This window comes from Dryobates pubescens, chromosome 15, assembly GCF_014839835.1.
Source record: "Dryobates pubescens isolate bDryPub1 chromosome 15, bDryPub1.pri, whole genome shotgun sequence".
Taxonomy (NCBI): Eukaryota; Metazoa; Chordata; class Aves; order Piciformes; family Picidae; genus Dryobates; species Dryobates pubescens.
In genome coordinates this window covers 17,874,691-17,893,136 of record NC_071626.1, presented here as the reverse complement: position 1 = coordinate 17,893,136, position 18,446 = coordinate 17,874,691, and the positions used below count along the sequence as shown (strand labels likewise).

At 55.1% G+C, this 18,446-nt stretch overlaps 2 protein-coding genes across 2 annotated transcripts; both read left to right on the top strand.

Moving 5' to 3' along the window:
- Nucleotides 1–134: 134 nt before the first annotated feature.
- Nucleotides 135–8,299, top strand: LRRC23 (leucine rich repeat containing 23). Its single transcript, XM_009899670.2, has 7 exons — nucleotides 135–298; nucleotides 379–491; nucleotides 1,354–1,607; nucleotides 1,703–1,833; nucleotides 5,225–5,361; nucleotides 6,106–6,361; nucleotides 8,285–8,299. The coding sequence occupies exons 1-7, from the start codon at nucleotides 197–199 to the stop codon at nucleotides 8,297–8,299; spliced, it is 1,008 nt and encodes a 335-aa protein (XP_009897972.2). The 5' UTR covers nucleotides 135–196.
- On the top strand, nucleotides 7,181–16,623 carry ENO2 (enolase 2). The gene is made up of 12 exons (XM_009899615.2): nucleotides 7,181–7,338; nucleotides 10,343–10,434; nucleotides 11,344–11,439; nucleotides 11,727–11,785; nucleotides 12,788–12,857; nucleotides 13,041–13,174; nucleotides 13,774–13,996; nucleotides 14,426–14,623; nucleotides 14,735–14,936; nucleotides 15,111–15,219; nucleotides 15,329–15,387; nucleotides 15,714–16,623. The coding sequence occupies exons 2-12, from the start codon at nucleotides 10,350–10,352 to the stop codon at nucleotides 15,781–15,783; spliced, it is 1,305 nt and encodes a 434-aa protein (XP_009897917.1). The 5' UTR covers nucleotides 7,181–7,338; nucleotides 10,343–10,349; the 3' UTR covers nucleotides 15,784–16,623.
- Nucleotides 16,624–18,446: the final 1,823 nt, after the last annotated feature.

The following is an 18,446-nucleotide window of genomic DNA, read 5'->3' as shown; positions in this document are numbered from 1 at the left end:
AGGCGAGGGGGAACGCGCGGAGGCTGAGGCCAGGGCGGCCGCGGCACAGCGCTGCGGGAGGCCAGCGCGGTTGCCGTGGCAGCGGGGCCGGGGCCGCCTCTCCCGGGGCCAGGCGCCGCCGCTCGCCACGCCTGGGCAGGCTACCGCCGGCACTGCCGGAGCTCCCTCACCGGGGTGGGAAGCGGGGCCTGTGAGGATGGAGGACGAGGAGCTGGAAGGGGACGAGAACAGCCTTCAGGAGGAAGGAGAGGAGAAGGGAGAGCAGGAGGCGCTGAGGGAAGGGGAGGAGGAAGCCCAGGTGAGGGAGGGGGCCCAGTACCCTCTGGCCGTGGTGAGGCCGGCACTGGCACTGTGCTCGCTTCTCGTTTTCTCTCCCAGGAGCTGGCCCCGTCTCCCCTGACAGAGGAGGTCCTGAGGGAAGGCCTCTCCCTCCTCTGCAAGACCAGCAACGGCCTGGCTCACGCCTTCGTGAAATGTGAAGCCCGACAGAAGTGAGTGTGCGGAACCTGCCCCGGGAGTGCGGCAGCTCCGCCCCGGGGAGCAGCCCCCAGGGAGCAGCCCCCGGGGGGGGGAGCAGCCCCCGGGGAGCAGCCCCCGGGGAGCAGCCCCCGGGGAGCAGCCCCGCGCTGAGACCGCTGCTGACCGGCTGTGGTGGACGCTTCCAGGCTGAGCCTCAGCACAGCTTTGCCATCCTCAGCCCTGAGCAGAGGACTGCCTCCACCATGTCCAGATGCACTGGTGGGAACGTCAGTGTCCCCCTAAATTGGCAGGAGCCTGTGCTTCCCTCTGGACTGTGGTGTCCTCAGGGGACCTCCCCACAGCCACTTGGAGAATTATCCATTAAATCTCTCTCCTCTGAAGTGCTAACATTTAAGGCATGTGCCACAACGGCCTGGAAGTGGTTTGCAGCCTCGGCCCCATCAGCACCCCTGCACAGCCCTGAAGCTAATGAACAGGCCTCAGTCAGAGTGTGTCTTTCAGCAGCTTTGTCCCCACTAGCAAAGTCCTTCCACGCAGCCCTAGTTGTTGCCACTAGTGTCTACTGGACCCACTCCCTAGATTTACCTTCTCCTACTCTTGTTCTGCTGTCTTCTGACAGGCAGGGTCCCATGGGAGTAAGTACTGCCTGTGTCAGGAAAGCAGGTCCCATCTTAACATTCAGCCTTGTTTACAGACTATTCAGGCTCGCTCTGTCACCTGCTTATTTCCTCCTGCTCTCCAGCAATGCTTCCTAGAACAGCAGGGAAGTGGGAGGGGAGGATACCTTCCCTCCAGTAGTGGTGAGGAGCAAACTGCAAGCTGGTATCGGAGGGAAGTAAGCGAGATGTTTTGTTAGCGTCCTCCCTCCCACAGGGACCTGACAGACATCAGCCTCCTCAAATGCTTCATACACCTGCAGTATGTGGATTTGTCAGAGAACAAGCTGCAAGATTTGTCTCCACTGAGCAGCCTGACCAATCTGCTCTGGCTGAAGGTGGATGGGAATCTGCTCACCAGTCCCTGTCTGAAGGAGCTGCCCTACCTCCAGTTCATCAGCTTTGGCCAGAACCGCATCAAGGATGTGGAGGGCATCACTCACCCTCGCCTAACCAACCTCAGCCTGAAAGGTGATACAGACCACTTTCTTCATCCTTGTGCACATAGGACACTTACTTTGGATGGGATTAACTCTCTCATTGTCTCTTCCTCCTCTGCCACTCAGGAAATAGAATCCAGTCAACACTGGGCTTGAGTCATGGCCAGCTGTTCAACCTGCAAATCCTGGAGCTGCGAGGAAATGTCCTAGAGAGCACAGCAGGGCTCAATCTTCCCAAGCTGAAGAACCTCTATTTGGTAAAGGGTATAGCTAGCTTGGAGAGTGGGACAGAGCTGCTGCAGAGCCTGGCACCGCCAGGCAGTGTGAGGAGGGAGGAGGCTGCCCCCTTCAAAGCAGCGTATTTTTTCTGCTAGCCAGTTCAGTTCCATCTTCTCGGATGAAGAGAAACAGATTTCAGAGAGCTCCTCCAAAACAAATCCACTCCTTTGTGGTAGCTCCTTCTATGCTGTCTGCCCAGATGATGTGAAGGAAGCAGCCATTGTCCAGCAATTCCTCTGCAGAGGAGGAGCTGGCAGTGTTCAGCTGGTCAGGCTGTTTTCTCCTGGCCTCCTGCAGGAGCAGTATTCTTGCACGCATTTGGTGCGTGCCCAAGAGGTCAGTGGGGAGAGTGCCAGGTTTGCTCTGCGTGACGGGGAGGGGATGCTTCTTTCTCTTCTCTGATGGGCCTAATGAAACACAGGTTTAAACCCAGCACAATTACATGATTCACAGCTTCAGCTGCCAAAAACAGGGGAACTGATTAAACACCTCAGTGAAAGTAAGATAGGAGAAGCAATTTCCTAGTGCCATAGCCGATTGCTTTAGGGAACATTTACTCCCAGAGACACAGAAAGTGTGTCTGGCTCAGTCCCATGCATCACACAGTGCTACAGCTTGCAGAGACTGGAGTGGTGTCCTGAGTCACCACCTCCTGAAAAACAATTAAAGATGAAAAAGGCTTTGAAAAGCTGTAAGGCTTCTTTTTATCAAGCCTCCCTGACAGAAAACACTGAGGAGGTTACTTGCTGAGATTGCTTGCAATTTCCTGGTGGAAAACAGGTTTTTGGATGAGAGGTGCTGGAAGAAGAGATGAAGTGGCTTTAGTCTAGATACACTGGATAGATACAATACAGAACTTGGAGGTAAACCCCCTCACTTGAATGATTTGGAGGGAAGCAAACAGCACCTACATGTCAGGAAGATTCCTGGCATGACTGAGGGGTTTCAGAGCTGCACATATGAAATGGACAAATACTGCAAGGCATCACAGAATCACAGAATTGCTTAGGTTGGAAGGGACCCTGAGGATCATCCAATTCCAACCCCCCTGCCATGGGCAGGGACACCTCCCACTAGACCAGGTTGCTCAAGGCCTCATCCAACCTGGCCTTGAACACCTCCACAACCTCCCTGGGGAACCTGTTCCATCCTCACTGTAAAGAATTTCTTCCCAATCTCCAGTTTCAGTCTGCCCTCCACAAGCTTCAGTCTATTCCCTCTCATCCTATCACTACAAGCCTTTGTTAAAAGTCCCTTCCCAGCTTTCTTGTAGCCCCTTCAGCTACTGGAAAGCTGCTCTAAGTTCTCCCTGGAGCCTTCTCTTCTCCAGGCTGAACAGCCCCAACTCCCACAGCCTGTCTCCATAGGGGAGGTTCTCCAGCCCTCTGATCATCTTTGTGGCTGTCATCATTCATTATTAAAACAGGAACAATTGACTCATTTCTCAGGAACCTTTGGGGCCTGAATTTGTCTCCCATGTTCATCTGCTCATTTTGGAGGGGAGTCTCCCCCAGCAGTGCTTTGCTTTCAGTACAAAGATTTTGGTGTGACTGGAGCCATGGGCAGATGCAGCTGGCACCTTGAGGACAAGGTTCAAGACAAAGGGTACAGTTTAAAGGAACCAAAGCAAATTTGGTTAATGCATGACAGAACTGCATCTAGATGAAACTGAGCTTTAACCAAGTTATACCTACTAGCTAGCTGCGTGCCATGGGTGTGGGTTTGAGGGTCACTGCTGTCACTGGGGCTGGCTTAGTTCCTGCCTGTTGTGCAACAGTGGTGACAAAGGCGAGCCAGGGCAAGGCCAGGCATGCAGGAAGGGGATAGGGAAGCATGGAGAACAGAACATAGCAGGTTTCCATCAGCAGTGGTGGCATCACATCTGTGTGAAGAACTGGCAGCTAAGGTAAGGTGATGATGTCATTTGATAAAGGGTGTCATGTGGGAGGTTATTTGATTCTGGGGGGACACAACCCCCTGAACAAAAATCCATCCTGCATTGTCCTGTTAGTGATTTCATGGACAGAGCAACTAAAACCATTCACACTGAAGTAATGGAGAAGGTGAGAGTGATGGGAGGTCACTGTTCATTTTACAAAGCAGTGATCAGTGAGCTCCCCCTCACCCTGTCCCCCACACCAGCTCCTGATGTCCTCTGAGGTACAGTGTCCTAATCCTTCCTGACTGTTAAATCGCTTCACGTGGCCTGTGCTAAATCTCTGATTTCCCTCTTTTTGTCCTCATGTTACCCTCTTTCCTTGGCCCAACTGCTCCAGGCTTTTACTTGTCCAGTTTCCATTACAGTCCTCCTATCCTCCCAGTTCAGCCTGTGCCCCTTTGATTAGTTTCAGGCATTGGCCACTGCCCGGCTACCCATAAGGAGCAGGGAGCAGTGGCTCCTCCCTCCGCGTTTCCCCTTCAGGTGTCTGTGTCCTTAGGGACTGCAGCTCGAAGCCACAACCACAGTGAAGCCCTGCCCAGCTGCAGGCTGCAGAACGCGGTGGGGAGGTCGTAGTTGCCAGGGAAGCTCCACGCTTGGCTGGCAAATACCGGGAGTGGCCTGATTGGAGATTGCTCGCCCCGCTGGGAGCCCCGGCGTGGCCGGGAGACCTCTAGTGGTCTTCTCCGCCCTGAATCCTATGAAACTGAAATTCAGAGCTTTGTAATTCCCTGGCTCCCAGTTCTCAGTGCAGTGAAGGGAATGAAATTCATCGCTGGGGGCCTTTGAGCTGATAGGACACATTCCTCCTGCTGCGTGATTGTCAGACCGTGGCAAGAGGGTGCACCTGTGGAAGGGTAACAACAAGTACACCTGCAAAAGCTCAACGTTAAACCAGCCAACAACCCCCTTGCAACCTCTCTCAGGAACACACAGCCTGCTGCTTCTACTGGAGGAGTAGAAGAACAGACATCTTGGTGGTAGATGTCCCCCACAAGAGAAGCAACTGATACTGGAAGGTCCCTGGAATGCATGGACTGTGTGACTGAGAGGGGCTGATTATTTATCCTTTAAATACCCTTGTTTCAGGCTCAGGTCCATGCTTCTCCCCCACACTGCTGCTCTCTGAGGCCCTGGGGACTCTGAGTTGTTGCTGCAGTGGAAGGAGGTGCTGTGCTGGCAGTATTCACCTGGGGTGGGTTTGCCTCAGTTCTCCTACAGAGAACACTTGTTCTTCAGACTCTTGGTCCTTGAGTCTGAATGCTTAGAATCAGTTTGGTCAAGACCCTGAACAACCTGATCTAGCTTCAGAGAAAGCCATGTTAGGAGTGGAGGAAGTCTGACAGAGCTCTAGAAGCCAGGAATAACTGTTGATCCCTCTCCTGTGTGACCCCTCTTTCCTTCTCTCTTCCTGCCTCCCTGCTGCTCAGGCTCAGAACACCATTAAGAGCCTTGAAGGCCTTGAGAGACTTGAGCAGCTTACAACTCTGCACCTGCGTGACAACAGTCTGGAAAGCCTGGATGGATTCTGCAGCAGCATGAAGTGCCTGCAGTACCTGAATCTACGGTGGGTCCTCCCTGCTCTGTGTTGGGACCAGAGATCCTTCACTGGGCTGTACTCCCACTGACATCTTTAGGATTTTCTGGGTCTTTTGGAAGTTGAAGGCCTGATGGGAACAGGTTGATCTTTACCATCTTTAGCTGGTGTTCATCACTTAGCTGTCCAGGAGTGTAAGTCCTATAAATTCAGCTGTGTCCAGTTCTGGTGCCTCCAGCGTCAGAGGGATGTGGATCTGCTGGAGCAGGTCTAGAGAAGGCCAGCAAGATGATCAGAGGACTAGAGAACCTCCCCTATGGGGACAGGCTGAGAGAGTTAGGGCTGTTCAGCCTGGAGAAGAGATGGCTCCATGGAGACCTCAGAACAGCCTTCCAATGCCTGAAGGCTACAGGAGAGCTGGGGAGGGACTTTTGACAAGGGCTTGGAGTGACAGGATGAGGGGGAATGGATTTAAGCTTGAGGAGGGCAGATTGAGACTGGAGATCAGGAAGAAACTCTTTCCAGTGAGGGTGGTGAGACACTGGAACAGGTTGCCCAGGGTGGTTGTGGATGCCCCTTCCCTGGAGGTGTTGAAGGCCAGGCTGGATGAGGCCTTGAGCGACCTGGATTTTAGGTCACGGAGACCTGTGGTCTAAGGTCTGCAGTCTGCCATGCTGCTAAATTTTGCTTTGTCTGTCTTGTCAACTTGCTGTTCCAAAGAGCTCTCACTCTCTTGCATGTGTCTCCCCTGCTCTCTGTGCTTCCTCTTGTTAGGAATAACAGGATCGGCAGCCTTCAGGAGGTGGCAAAACTGCAGGTGCTGCCCATGCTGCAGGCGCTGGTGCTGACGGACAATCCATGCTCCACAGGACCCAGTTACCGGCTGGAGGTTCTGGTCACGCTGCCACACCTGCAGCGCCTCGACAAGGAGTTGTTTGAGCAAGAGGAGCACCAAGAGGCAGCCAGGATCCGTCAGGAAAGGCAGGAGAAAGAAAAGGTGAGAACAGCTGGGCTGGGGGAACAGACAGAAGTGAGTATCAAACCTGCCGATCAAGCCTCTCCTCCTCTAGCTCACACAAGGAGAAGGCTGAAGGAGGTCAGTCCTGAGGGCAGAGGAAGCTCAGAGGGGCTGGGCTTTGCAACCTGATTGTGCCGGCCAGCATCACACCTCATAGACTCATGGATTCGTGGGATGGTTTGGGTTGGAAGGGACCCATCTAGTTCCACCCCCCTGCCTTACTGCCATTCATCAGCACACCAGAAGTGAAAGGGGAGAAGAAGTCAGACATGGAGGCATTTAACTTCTTCCTCTTTCCTTCTTCAGGAGAGGGAAGGGTCCCTCCAGTGACCTCTGTATTTAGCAGCTGCTCCCAGAGCTGGTCAGGATTTGAAGATGCCTCCCCCAGTTGTGCAGCTGAGAAAGTGAGAGCTGTAGGTACCAGAGCTATCCTCACCTCATCTCACTCCTGGAGAAATGAGCAGGGCTACCCACCCCAGTCCTGGGCGCTGACCTGAGGTACTGCAGTCCTGCTGTCACAGTATTGATGTGCTCTATCCCCATGTGATCCAAGAGGGGAAAGGGGAGGAGAGTTACAGGTGCTGTGCTTTGGTTTATGGCTCCCCCAAATCCGACAGGATTGTCTGATTTGAATTAAATTTATTAATGAGCCTGGAGCGACTGGAATTGTTTATCCTGCACACCCACGGCTATTGCTTGGCTCTCTCACCCTCGCTTGCTGTGTCTGTCCCCGGTCTGTCTCTCTCTCTTTCTCTCTCCATCCCCTACGTGCTGTTTGCAAAGCGTTGCTGAATCCTGACTCATCGCAGCTCTGGGTCACATGCTGCTGTCCCGGCCCTATCAGGGGCGTCTCCATCCTGCTGCTGCCGCTGCCGTTGGCTTAGAGGACACATCATCTCCCCTTGAGGTCCTGCATCCCTCCTCTGCTTCGTCCTCTCTCCTCTCTGCCAGCACTTTCTCAATCTCTCGTTCACCCCCGCCCTAGGAAGGTAAGTGTCCCCACGGCCAGCACCTCCCTTTCGCAGCATGCGTGTTTCTGTTTCCCACCCTGTGCCCTCCAAACCTCCCCCCCCGCACTTTGGGGTCTCTTGCGGAGAAAGGACCACGGTGAGCGGCATCAACAACGCAACTCCCCTCACTTCCTCCACCTGCTCCTCCCACCGCTTTTTCCTCATTCCCACCTTTCTCACTTTTCTTTCACATTTTAATTTCGGGTACTCCCTCCCTCTCCCCGGCAAGCATCATTTCAGCTGAACCCAGGGAGTTTCAGGAGGGGGGGCAGCCAGCAAGGATAGGTGGTACTGCCAAGGGCATTGCCGGGAGGTGCTGCGGGAGGGAGCCTTACCTGGGGGAGGGAGGTGCTAGTGGGGAGGAGGTAAAGCTCAGTTTGGCTGCTGGAGAAAGGATCCAGCCTCGGCACAGACCAGCCCCCCCGCCGACCTTCGAGGTGTTGACATAAACACAGGCGCTCAGCCGGATCCCAGGGAGAGCAATCTGCCTCCCTCCCCCACAGCACACAGCGGGGGGGAAGAAGGGCAGCAGGGAGAGGAGGTGACAGTCAGGCAAGCAGTAGCTGCACCAACCACGACACTGCAGCAGTGCGGGCTTCCTGGGAGCAGTGCCACCCGGGGGGCAAGGCAGCAATGCACAGGACTGGTGCTGGTGGCTCTGGGGAAAGGTCTTTGCCGTGCTGGCCTGCTTGGCGGGGAGGGGCAATGGCCGCAGCACCTACTCCAGAGAGAAGATGCCCTGGCAACACACACTGCCACAAAGCAGTGCCCACAGGAAGGCACTGCAGCAGTGCCGGTGTCCCGGGGTGCCCTGCCCAGCTGCTGCTCAAGGAAGGCTGCCCAACCTCCAGCCTGGCTCCTCTTCCTCTCTTCACCATGGTGTACGGGCTCCCGGCTGTGGCTCCATCCCAATCCCTTATCCCAGCTTATCCGCCTCTGACCTCCTTTCAGGACAGTGCAACCGATGCCAGGGATTTCAGGGTGGTTCTTTGCACTGTTCAAAGAAGGGCAGATGCAGGGGGGATGTGGGGCAGCAACACAAGTGAAGAAAAGAGTTTAATGGACTGGAAGGGAGAAGAACTCAAACACTGGGATGGGGCAAGCAAGGCTGGATTTGGGCTGGTAATTGGTTTCCTCAGAGATGGCCTGAGCAGGGGCAGGTGTATGTGGACAACATGACCGCACAGGCAATGCACCTGGCACGGGTCTTGCTGTCAAAGGTCACTTTCATGGGGTCCTGTTCTTCTCTCCCCCATGGAGGCTGTTGGGGCATGGCCAGGGCACTCCTGCAAAGGAAGCTCCCAGCTGCGCGGGCACAGCTCTGAAGGAAGTTCCCACGGCGTGTGCCAGATGGCCTGAGGAGCGCTGCCAGAGCGGCTGATGGGGGATCCCAGCCCCGGTGGACACACTGGAGGGCCCTGCGCAGGCTCCAGGGTGCCTTGGTGTCACTGACTAAGGCTCTCGCTGGAACTCCGCCCAGCGTGGTCCCCTCGCACCCGGTGTGTGCTTCCCGCCCACCCGAGGCAGCGGAGTCGAGAGCCAAGCCAGCCTCCCCCAGCCTGCTGCTTAGCTGCCCGCAGTGCTGTGCCACACCATCTGCAGCACCCCACACGCGTGCTGAGCCTCTGCGCTGCCCACACCTCTGCCAGCTGCTCACAGGCACCGTGGCATGCTTGTGCCTGGGCCAAAATGTCTGTTTCCCCATGCGCCCCCCCCGGCCTGGCTTCTGCACTGAGCCTTGCCTGGGTCCAGCCCTGCTGAGGGTTGAATGAATCATCTGTGGGAGCAGGAGGAGGAAATGCTGGGGAGGGTGGGCGTGCCGTGCACCTTGCTGCTGCTGCCTCTCTGCACAGAATCAGAGTCACAAGTGGAGATGCAGCTCTCTGCCATCGCAGAGCCCCGTGGCTGGGGGAGGGGGGAATCAGTTGTTTTGGACCCCTCCTAGGGAGCAAACCAGCAAGAGAAGCTCTTTCAAACAGCCATCCGCACCCACCAGCTTGTTTTCCACTTCAGGTTTAATAAGGTGCCCCAAAATGCCAGGTGTGCTCACCTTCCTCTTGTCTCTGTTGGATAGCAGAGGCGCTTCCTGGTCTCATCTGCTTCCCAGTCTCAGGAGAGAAGCAAAGGGTGGGGAGCTGGGCCCAGTTCCTGTCTTCAGCCATGGCCAGTCCCCCTCGTCTCCCCCTCAGTTCAGAGCCCTTTCTGCCATGTCTGAGGCACGGCAGCTTTCAGCAAGATGGCTTCTCGGGCTGCTTGCCTTCTCTGTGCTGCCCTCACCACAGCACAGCCAGACCCAAAGCCTCACTGCAGGGAAGGGAAAGCTGAGATGGGTGCTCAGCCATGGGCTGGGGATGCAGGGGAGCCAGACTGGAGAGGGGCTCAGGGTCCAGCACCCTCCTGCCCTGCTTGGCTCTGCCCCAGGCAGCTACCACTCAGCTGGCTTTTTGCCTGCTGAGTATGGACACAGCAGATGCTCACTGACAGTCCTGGCAGGGCTCATCCTCTCCCCCAGCAAAGGGAAGGGAGATGCTGGGAACTGGCTCCCCTGTCCTTGATGCTGGGGACAGGGATGCCTCCTGGCTGCACCAGCTGATCCCTCACATTCCACCACCCATGGATGCTGTTGGTACCCTTCCTGTGTCTGCCACCTGGGCTCTATCAGGAGTCATGAGAAGGGGCAGTGCTCAGCTGTGGTACAGAGAGAAGGATCCCAGTTTGTTACCTACCTGCGGCAGAGGAGCAGGATAAACTCAAACAGGTAACCAGTTCCTGGACAAAACAGGGGTTGATTCCCACAATCTGGGTTTAACAGCAGTTTCTGCATGTCCTTGAGACAGCAGTTTTAGCTCCATCTCCTAAGGCTGCTCTTCCTTGAGCTCTCTTCTCTCTGCCAGTGTTGGTGTAGACCTCAGACAGATGAGCACTACACCCTGTTCTCAGAACTGAATCTGTCCTGTCCTGTCCTGTCCTGTCCTCTTCACAGACTCACCATGGCTGTTGAAAGGATCCATGCCCGTGAGATCCTGGACTCTCGTGGGAACCCCACGGTTGAGGTGGACTTGTACACACACAAAGGTATGCAGATGAGGACAAGAGATGGAAGGGGAGTCTCACCTACCCTGGCAGAACTGGTGGCATACTCTGCCAAGAGCACAGAGGGGCTTTCTCCAGCAAACCCCTGGCAGGCAGAGAGCCACAGAAAGGGGCAGAGCCCAAAGCTTGGCTCGTAGCTCTGCTTCTGAGTGTACTTAGCAAATCTGCACACATGGTGGGCAGATCACAAGGAGGCAGCTGGCTGGCCTGTACCTGACTTGAGATGTGTGCCTGCTAGGAACAAGGATGGAAAATTTCCTTAACATAAATACATTTAATTAGTTGCCCTATCCCCTTAGTGTTCTCCTGCAGATGTGCTCCTAGGACGCAGCACGAGTTTGGAAGCACATCCACAGCCATTCTGAAGAGGCAGAGAAATGTTTGCCCCCAGGATCCCTGTGTAGGCAAAGCTGCATCTGCACTGGGCCCAAAACTAGGTGGACTGAGGGGTGAGAAGTGGTGAGGGGCCAAAGCAGACACACTGCCAGTCTCCTCCTGCACTGGGGCAGAAATCCAGCCCCAGTCTGAGGGGAAGGCAGTCACTGGTGGCTGGGGCATCAGGCTGCCTCTGAACCAGGAGGAAGGCTGAGGAGCCAGACTTCCACCTGCTGTCCATAGTTCTGGGAATGCTGTGCACCTCTGGGTACCAGAAATCCAGATTTCCCGCTCTGAACCCCCTGGGTGCTTTTATTTCTGCAGCCCTGGTGCTCACCTCCAGGAGCTGCTCCACCTGGTAAGACCAGCCACGAGTGGACAGCCAGTGGGACCATCCATTTGCACAAGTGATTGGCACACGATTTCTCTCAGGAGTGGGACAGAAGCAGTGGCAGGAGGCCTTCCCCTCCCCTCCTCTCTCTGTGTGTCCCCCAGCTGTGCTCTGTTGCTTCCCAGGTATGTTCCGAGCGGCGGTGCCCAGCGGCGCGTCCACTGGCATCTACGAGGCGCTGGAGCTGCGAGACAACGACAAGTCACGCTTCCTGGGAAAAGGTGGGGAGATGCCTGCTCTGCACCCTGCCCCCAGGGCTGCCTGTGCATAGGGCTGTGCCAGAGGGTACCACTCATCCTCTGCTGTGATGTGGATGTGTCCCACTGCCCTCAGGAGAACCGCAGGGGCACAGGCCTAGCACACATTGAAAGATCAGGCCCTGATCTTCCCTCGCTGTCTCACTCTCTTAGTCTCTATTGGTCCTCTCCCTCCCTCCACTCTCCTCTTGGCCTCACTCTCTCTCTCTGTCTCTCTCTCTCTCTTTTTCTTTGTCTCTTCCCTTCTCTAGGGGTCCTGCAGGCCGTGGATCACATCAACAGCACTGTCGCCCCAGCTCTCGTGGGCTCTGTAAGGATTTCTCTTTGATCTCCTTTGTCCTACACTTTCTTTGGTCAGTCTCTGCTCTCAGATCTCCATTTCTGCCTTTCCTCATCCCACTTGGATAACAGACACAGTGATGCTCCCTGGGAATCTGGGCACATCCCTCCTGCTCCCCATGCCTGGATGTGTCCACAGCAATCTTTTCTCTGAGTGGAAAGGATTTAGCACTGCCTGGTCCTCTGCAGCTTCTGCACCACCTCACTAGTGCTCCTGAAGCTCCCTGTAGAGCTCTCTCCCTCTTTCAGATGCTCTCCTCCTCAAGCACTGAACCTCATCCACATGTCTGTGGCCTCATGCTTGTTTGTCCCACCCAGCATTCATGGTGTGATGAGCAATGACCATGCCACGAAAGGTCTGGCAGCCTTCCAGCACAGCCGTGCAGGGCGGTGGTGTCACCTCTGCAACTTGCTTACACCTGAAGACCTGGAGCCTGCTGGGAGAAAAGCTGACCTGAAGCCACACGTTAACCCTGTGCAGCCTGGGGCCCAGCTCTCTTCAGCTCTGAAAAATAACTGGCCTGGTGGAGGGCAGCCTGTGTTTGCCTCAGTCCTGCTCTCCACCTTGCTCCTGGGGACAGCTCCATTTAGACTACCTTTGCTTGCTTGTCCTGTTGGTCTGCCTAGCTTCTGTGTGGCCACAGCATCACAAAGCTCCCCAGAAGCTGCCAAAAGGCTGAGTAAATCCCCAGGACAGTCCTGTGTCCCCAGAAACGCATGATCTTGTCTGGGATGCAGCTGCTCTCCTCTCCAGTGTGGGCATATCTGCACTGGTCTGCAGCAACACCGCCACTGTCACTACCTTGCCAATGCACCGAGGCACAAGCTGCCAGAGCTTTGTGTGTGTGTGTTCCTCCACAAGCTAAAGAGGTCTCTGTAGCCCCAGCTTCTCCATTAATGCCTCCTTTCTTGCAGAGCAGAGCCAACAGCCCTTCTCAGCCTCCCCTCCTTAGGAGCTGTTTCTCTCTTGCAGGGCCTCTCTGTTGTGGATCAAGAGAAGATAGACAACCTGATGCTTGAGATGGACGGCACAGAGAACAAATGTAAGTCATTCCTCTTTTCTTGGCCTGGGGCATAAGGAGAGACAGAAGAGCCGCAGAAGGCTCCAGGGCTAGGGCAGGGGACACTTAGAGCTGTGGTGAGCTCAAGGCTGTGCTGCCAAGAGCATCTGTGGGCAGGAGCTTGCTGCTTGAGCAGCCTTAATTCCTCCTTGGGCTTCCCCACAGCCAAGTTTGGTGCCAACGCCATCCTGGGAGTGTCGCTGGCGGTGTGCAAGGCGGGAGCTGCAGAGAAGGAGGTCCCCCTGTACCGCCACATCGCTGACCTGGCTGGCAACTCTGACCTCATCCTCCCCGTGCCAGTAAGACCCCTCTGTCCTTGACACCCCCTTCAGAAACTTAAAGGATGTGTCGGGAGGTAGAGAAGGAAGGGACACAGGGCTGACACATCAGCTGAGGGCACTGCACTCATCGAGGAAGCAAACCAAGGCCTGAGATGTGCCAGTTTTCAGTATGGAAAAGGGGGCCCTGAGGATGGGGTGGGGGTTGACTGAGGATCAGAGGTCATCACGTGAAGCCTGTGGGCACAATTCCAAAGCAAGTGCCTATGGATCTTCACACCAAGGGCAGCTGCCCTGTGAAACTCCTTTACAGTGGGGGTTGTGGATGCTCAATTTTTCTGTGTCAAGTAAAAAGGTCTTTGAAGAGACACTGATGGAGGCTGATAAACACATACAGATAAGCACCCATGGCTGGGAGGATCTCAGAGAGGAAAATGGGTGGGAGAGTCCTCTCCAACCATTTGCTTTGAGCTGCTGTTGGAAGGGAGACCCCAGGCTTATGTGCCCTTGGTGTGATGCGTTGTGGCTGATGTGTTACCGTTACCCCATGGGATGTACCTCTCCTAGGGTGGTGCCAAGACTGGTTCCTTCAGCTCAGATGCTCTTCTGGACTCTTTCAGGCATTCAATGTGATCAATGGAGGTTCCCATGCAGGCAACAAACTGGCCATGCAGGAGTTCATGATCCTGCCCGTGGGGGCTGAAAGCTTCCGCGACGCCATGCGCATCGGGGCTGAAGTCTACCACAACCTCAAGAGCGTCATCAAGGACAAGTATGGCAAAGATGCTACCAATGTGGGGGATGAGGGAGGCTTTGCCCCCAACATATTGGAAAACAGTGAAGGTGAGAGCCTTGCAGAGGATGGCCCCTGCCTTCAATGCTGTGGCTTCCTAAGCCCAGCTCACAACACTCCCCAAAGACTGGTTCAAAAGATGTTGCCTCAGTGTCACTGACCTCCTGTGTTAGGAAGTGGTTTCTATGCTCCTTGTCCTTGGGGTGGCCTTGATACGTTACAGCCTCTCCATATAAACCCTCCATGTGTGTGCACTCCTTTCCAAGGCCTCCCCATGACTTGCCTCTGGGCTGTGAGGTTGTGTTTCAATTTCTCCTCATCCCTTTGGAGGTGGCCTGCACGGTTCCAATGTTCTGGGCTCTCTCCTACTGCACTGTCAGGCTCTCAGGTGCTCTCAGGACCCTTCCTGGGCAGGTTCTCACCAAAAGACAGAACTCTGCCTGAGCTGACTCTCCTGCCTGCAACTTTCCTCCTCCTAGCTCTGGAGCTGCTGAAGGAAGCCATCGACAAGGCAGGCTACACAGACAAGATCGTCATCGGCATGGATGTGGCAGCCTCCGAGTTCTACCGCGATGGCAAATACGACCTGGACTTCAAGTCCCCAGATGACCCAAGCCGCTACATCTCTGCAGATGAGCTGGGAGACCTCTACCAAAGCTTTGTACGTGATTACCCAGGTGAGCTGCTGCACCCAGCACTGGAGGGCACTTTTAATAGGCATCCCCTCCATGGGTTGAGGGTGGGAAGGTAGGTGGACTCCACTCGTATCTTTTCTGTTGTCCTTTCAGTGGTCTCCATTGAGGATCCCTTTGACCAAGATGACTGGGAGGCCTGGTCCAAGTTCACAGCCAATGTGGGAATCCAGATAGTGGGAGATGACCTGACAGTGACAAACCCCAAGCGCATCGAGCGAGCTGTTGAAGAGAAGGCCTGCAACTGCCTCCTGCTCAAAGTCAACCAGATCGGGTCTGTCACAGAGGCCATTCAGGCGTAAGTGCAGCCCTCCTTGTCCTGTGAAAGGGCTGGCAATGAACAACTACCCACTGCATGAAGAGACTTTTGTCTCCACCAGAGTGTAGGATGGCTGAGGGTGGGAGCAGAGGATGTCTGCAGGTGGTGGTTGTAGGACTGGGAGCTACTGACCGAGTTTCTCGCTCCTTGCAGCTGCAAGTTGGCCCAGGAGAATGGCTGGGGGGTGATGGTAAGCCACCGGTCTGGGGAGACCGAAGACACCTTCATTGCTGACTTGGTTGTAGGACTGTGCACTGGGCAGGTAGGTGAGCCCCAGGGAAGTGAGGGAGCATGAGGGCAGAGTCCTCTGCCCCGCTGTGGTGCAATTCAGGATGGTGTCTCACAGTGTCTGTTTCGGGAATGCTTCACAGATCAAGACGGGTGCTCCCTGCAGGTCTGAACGCCTGGCTAAGTACAACCAGCTCATGAGGTAAGGGGCTTGAGGGATGGGGGCACAGAACAGAGGAGGGAGTGACTCATTGAGGTGGGAGAATCTGAAAGCCCAAGGGTAGGCAGTGCTTGCAAGGGAAATGTTATTAAGACAGTGCACAAAGATGACAGCAGGATCTTGGGGAGACCTCTGGAGCAGTCTCCTTTCCTTCTCCTTTATGTGAGGGTGCAGCCCTACAAGCACAGCAGCTTCTCCTGCCCATGCCAGTTTCCTGCTGATACACTGCCTCTCCAGTGCCCTGGTGCCTTCAATGCTCCCTCGCAGGACGGGCCTGAGTGTGCTGTCTCTCTCTCTGTGTCCTGCAGGATTGAGGAAGAGCTTGGCGATGAAGCACGCTTTGCCGGACACAACTTCCGCAACCCAAGTGTTCTTTGAACGTTGTTCCCAAAGCACAGCCATCCTGCTGCTCTTTTCCACTTCACAGACTCTGAAGCTCCCTTCCCTCCACTGCCCCCTTTTTTGCTCTTTCTCTCTCCTCCATCACGCAGTCCTCCTCATACCTCAGACCCCCTTGAGTACAAGCATCCCCAGCTAGGTGTCCCCAGGCGAAGGATGACAGCGAGGCCCACAGCCTGTCCCTTGCTTTGGGCTCCTGAGCGGTTCTGGATCTAGGCCTTGCTGTCCCTTTGGTTCCTGTGCAGGCCGTGCCTGGGCCACTGTCTGCCCCTCAGCCGTGGGGAGCCTGCTCCCAGGGTGCTTCCCTGGTGGGTGTGCATCAGAGGCTGTGTTTGGCTCTGCAGCTGTGGCCAGCTGAGTGTGGCCAGTGGCTCACCCTCCTCGTGCATGTGTGTAGGTGTCTGTGTACCGGCCTGTGGCATCCCTCTGCCCCTAGACGTGTTTGCACTGAGCCCTGGTGGGACCCGACTGTCCCCTCCTGCACTCCCAGTGCCGTGCTGTGTTGGGCCGTGCTTGCCAGCAGTTTAGCATCCAAGCCCACCGCTGCCCCTCGCTGGGGAGGGGGCTCTGTGTGTGTTATCAGTCCCCAGGTCAGCACACAGGACTGTGGGGCGATGTATTGAAACACATCCCTACACAAACCCATGCTATTTCATTTGCTTCTTGTGATCTTTTTCTCTCTGTTCCCTTCCCTCTTGCACTGCTTCACCTTCTTCTCCACCTATAATGTCTGCTTCACCTTCTGGACAGCCCATGCTCAGCTGAGCAACAGATGAACTACAGATCCCTGAACTCAATTAAAATGTATTTCACACCTCAGCTGCCTGCCTTGGCCTGATGTTTCTCTCCACATGCCAGCATTTGGGAAATGGGGACATTTTGCCATCAAAGCAGGAGAAGCTCAAGCAAAAAGGTAATTGCAAGAAGTAGAGGGGACCAGCAAGAGAAAGAAAAGGCCCAGGTGCCCCCACCTCCTTTCACAGCCTTGTCCTACAGCTGGGTTGCTCGGTCAGCCACCCAAACGAGGAAGGCCAAGGGTAAGGCAGGTGGGAATTGCTGCCAGCCTCTCCACCAAACCTAGTCACACAAAAACCTGCTGTGTGTGGTTTTCATTCATGCCCTCCACTGAAGGAAGACCTCAGGGTGGGCCACAGGCCACTGCACTCAAGAGATGCTACACTGGAACTACAAGTTTTTGGAAGAGAAAAAGCTAACCCTTCTCACCCAAAATGGGCTTGCAGTGAACAGAGGGGTAGGGGGGTGTCTGTCTCAGCTCCATCGACTTTGCCAGGGACACACAGCAGCCTCTGCTGCAGTCAGTGTCCCACCAGGCTGAGTGCCAGCACACCCCAGAGGCTGCTCAGCAGCCTTATTCTGGATAGGCTCCAGTGAGCGTGGGAGGCCAAGGCGTGCCACCGGCAGTAACTCAACCCAAGCTATGATGCACAACAATGGTTCATGGCTGCAGCCCCTCTTGGGTACACTCAGTTCCTGCAAACCTCCTGCACCACTTCACTACAGAAAGTTTTCAGACTGTGGCTTGAGCCACACTGTCATGGAATCATTTTCAGCTGGAAAAGACCTTTAAGGTCATAGAGTCCAACCATTCTCCAACTCAGTGAAGCCTGGTGCTAAAGCATGCGCTGCAACACCACACCTCTGCCTTGCTTAAACACCTCCAGGCATGGGGTTTCAACTTTCCTAGGGAGTTTGTTCCAGTCTTTGATGAATCTTTTCAGGAAAGAAGTTTCTTCTAATGTCCAACCTAAACTTCCCCTGCTGCATCTTGAGGCCATTTCCTCTCATCCTTCCACTTGCTACTAGGATGAAAGAGACCCACACCCACCTTGCTCCAACCTCTCAGGAAGCTGTAGAGAGCAATGAAGTCTCTCCTTTCCTCCAGACTGAACAACCCCAGTTGCTCCTTAGCAGATCTCTTCTCCAGACCCTTCACCAGCTTCCTTGGCCTTCTCTGGACCTGCTCCAGCACCTCAATGTCCTTGGAGTGAGGGCCCCAAAACTGAACCCAGTACTCAAGGTGAGGCCTTCACCAGTGCTAAATAGTGGGGGACAATCACTGCCTTGGCCCTGCTGGTCACAGCATTGCTGATCCAGGCCAGGATGCTGGTGGCTTTCTTGGCCACCTGGGCACACACTTCCTCATCTTCAGGTGGCTGTCAATCAACACCCTCAGGTCTTTCTCTCTGTGTTTCACGATGAGCAAGGACAAGAATAAAGACTAAGTTTGCTCAGCATGTCCCAAGCCCCCTTGACTGTGTGCTGATGTAGTCCTGAAAATCAGAAGACAAGGTGTTAAAACACAGGCCCTTCACTGCTGCTTCTGTACAAAACAGCTGAGGAAAAGGAGTGAGACAAAGGCATGGCACACCTGCTCAGAACAGAGAAGAGATTTGGGGTGGGATGGGGAGAATGTAAGGGCAGAGACAGGTTCCTAGGGCATCACCAGTGAATACAGAACAAATCTTGGTGGTGATGAACAGTTTGTGTCCCAGCTGCAGTCCATCTCTCACCCATGCTCTACCTGAAGCCTCCCACTCAGCCTCACAGCAGCAGCGTGGCTGTGGCATCGGTCTCAGCCCAAACTCAGAGCTGCACTGAGAAGCCAGCAGCACATCCAGCTC

Bases quoted from the DNA above. Each gene is read 5' to 3' on its own strand.
- LRRC23 (XM_009899670.2), top strand. From the start codon at position 197: ATGGAGGACGAGGAGCTGGAAGGGGACGAGAACAGCCTTCAGGAGGAA. The intron at 299-378 runs GTGAGGGAGGGG...TTTCTCTCCCAG, and splicing joins AAGGGGAGGAGGAAGCCCAG to GAGCTGGCCCCGTCTCCCCT. The intron at 492-1,353 runs GTGAGTGTGCGG...TCCCTCCCACAG, and splicing joins AAATGTGAAGCCCGACAGAA to GGACCTGACAGACATCAGCC.
- ENO2 (XM_009899615.2), top strand. From the start codon at position 10,350: ATGGCTGTTGAAAGGATCCATGCCCGTGAGATCCTGGACTCTCGTGGG. The intron at 12,858-13,040 runs GTAAGTCATTCC...GCTTCCCCACAG, and splicing joins GGACGGCACAGAGAACAAAT to CCAAGTTTGGTGCCAACGCC. The intron at 13,175-13,773 runs GTAAGACCCCTC...GGACTCTTTCAG, and splicing joins ACCTCATCCTCCCCGTGCCA to GCATTCAATGTGATCAATGG.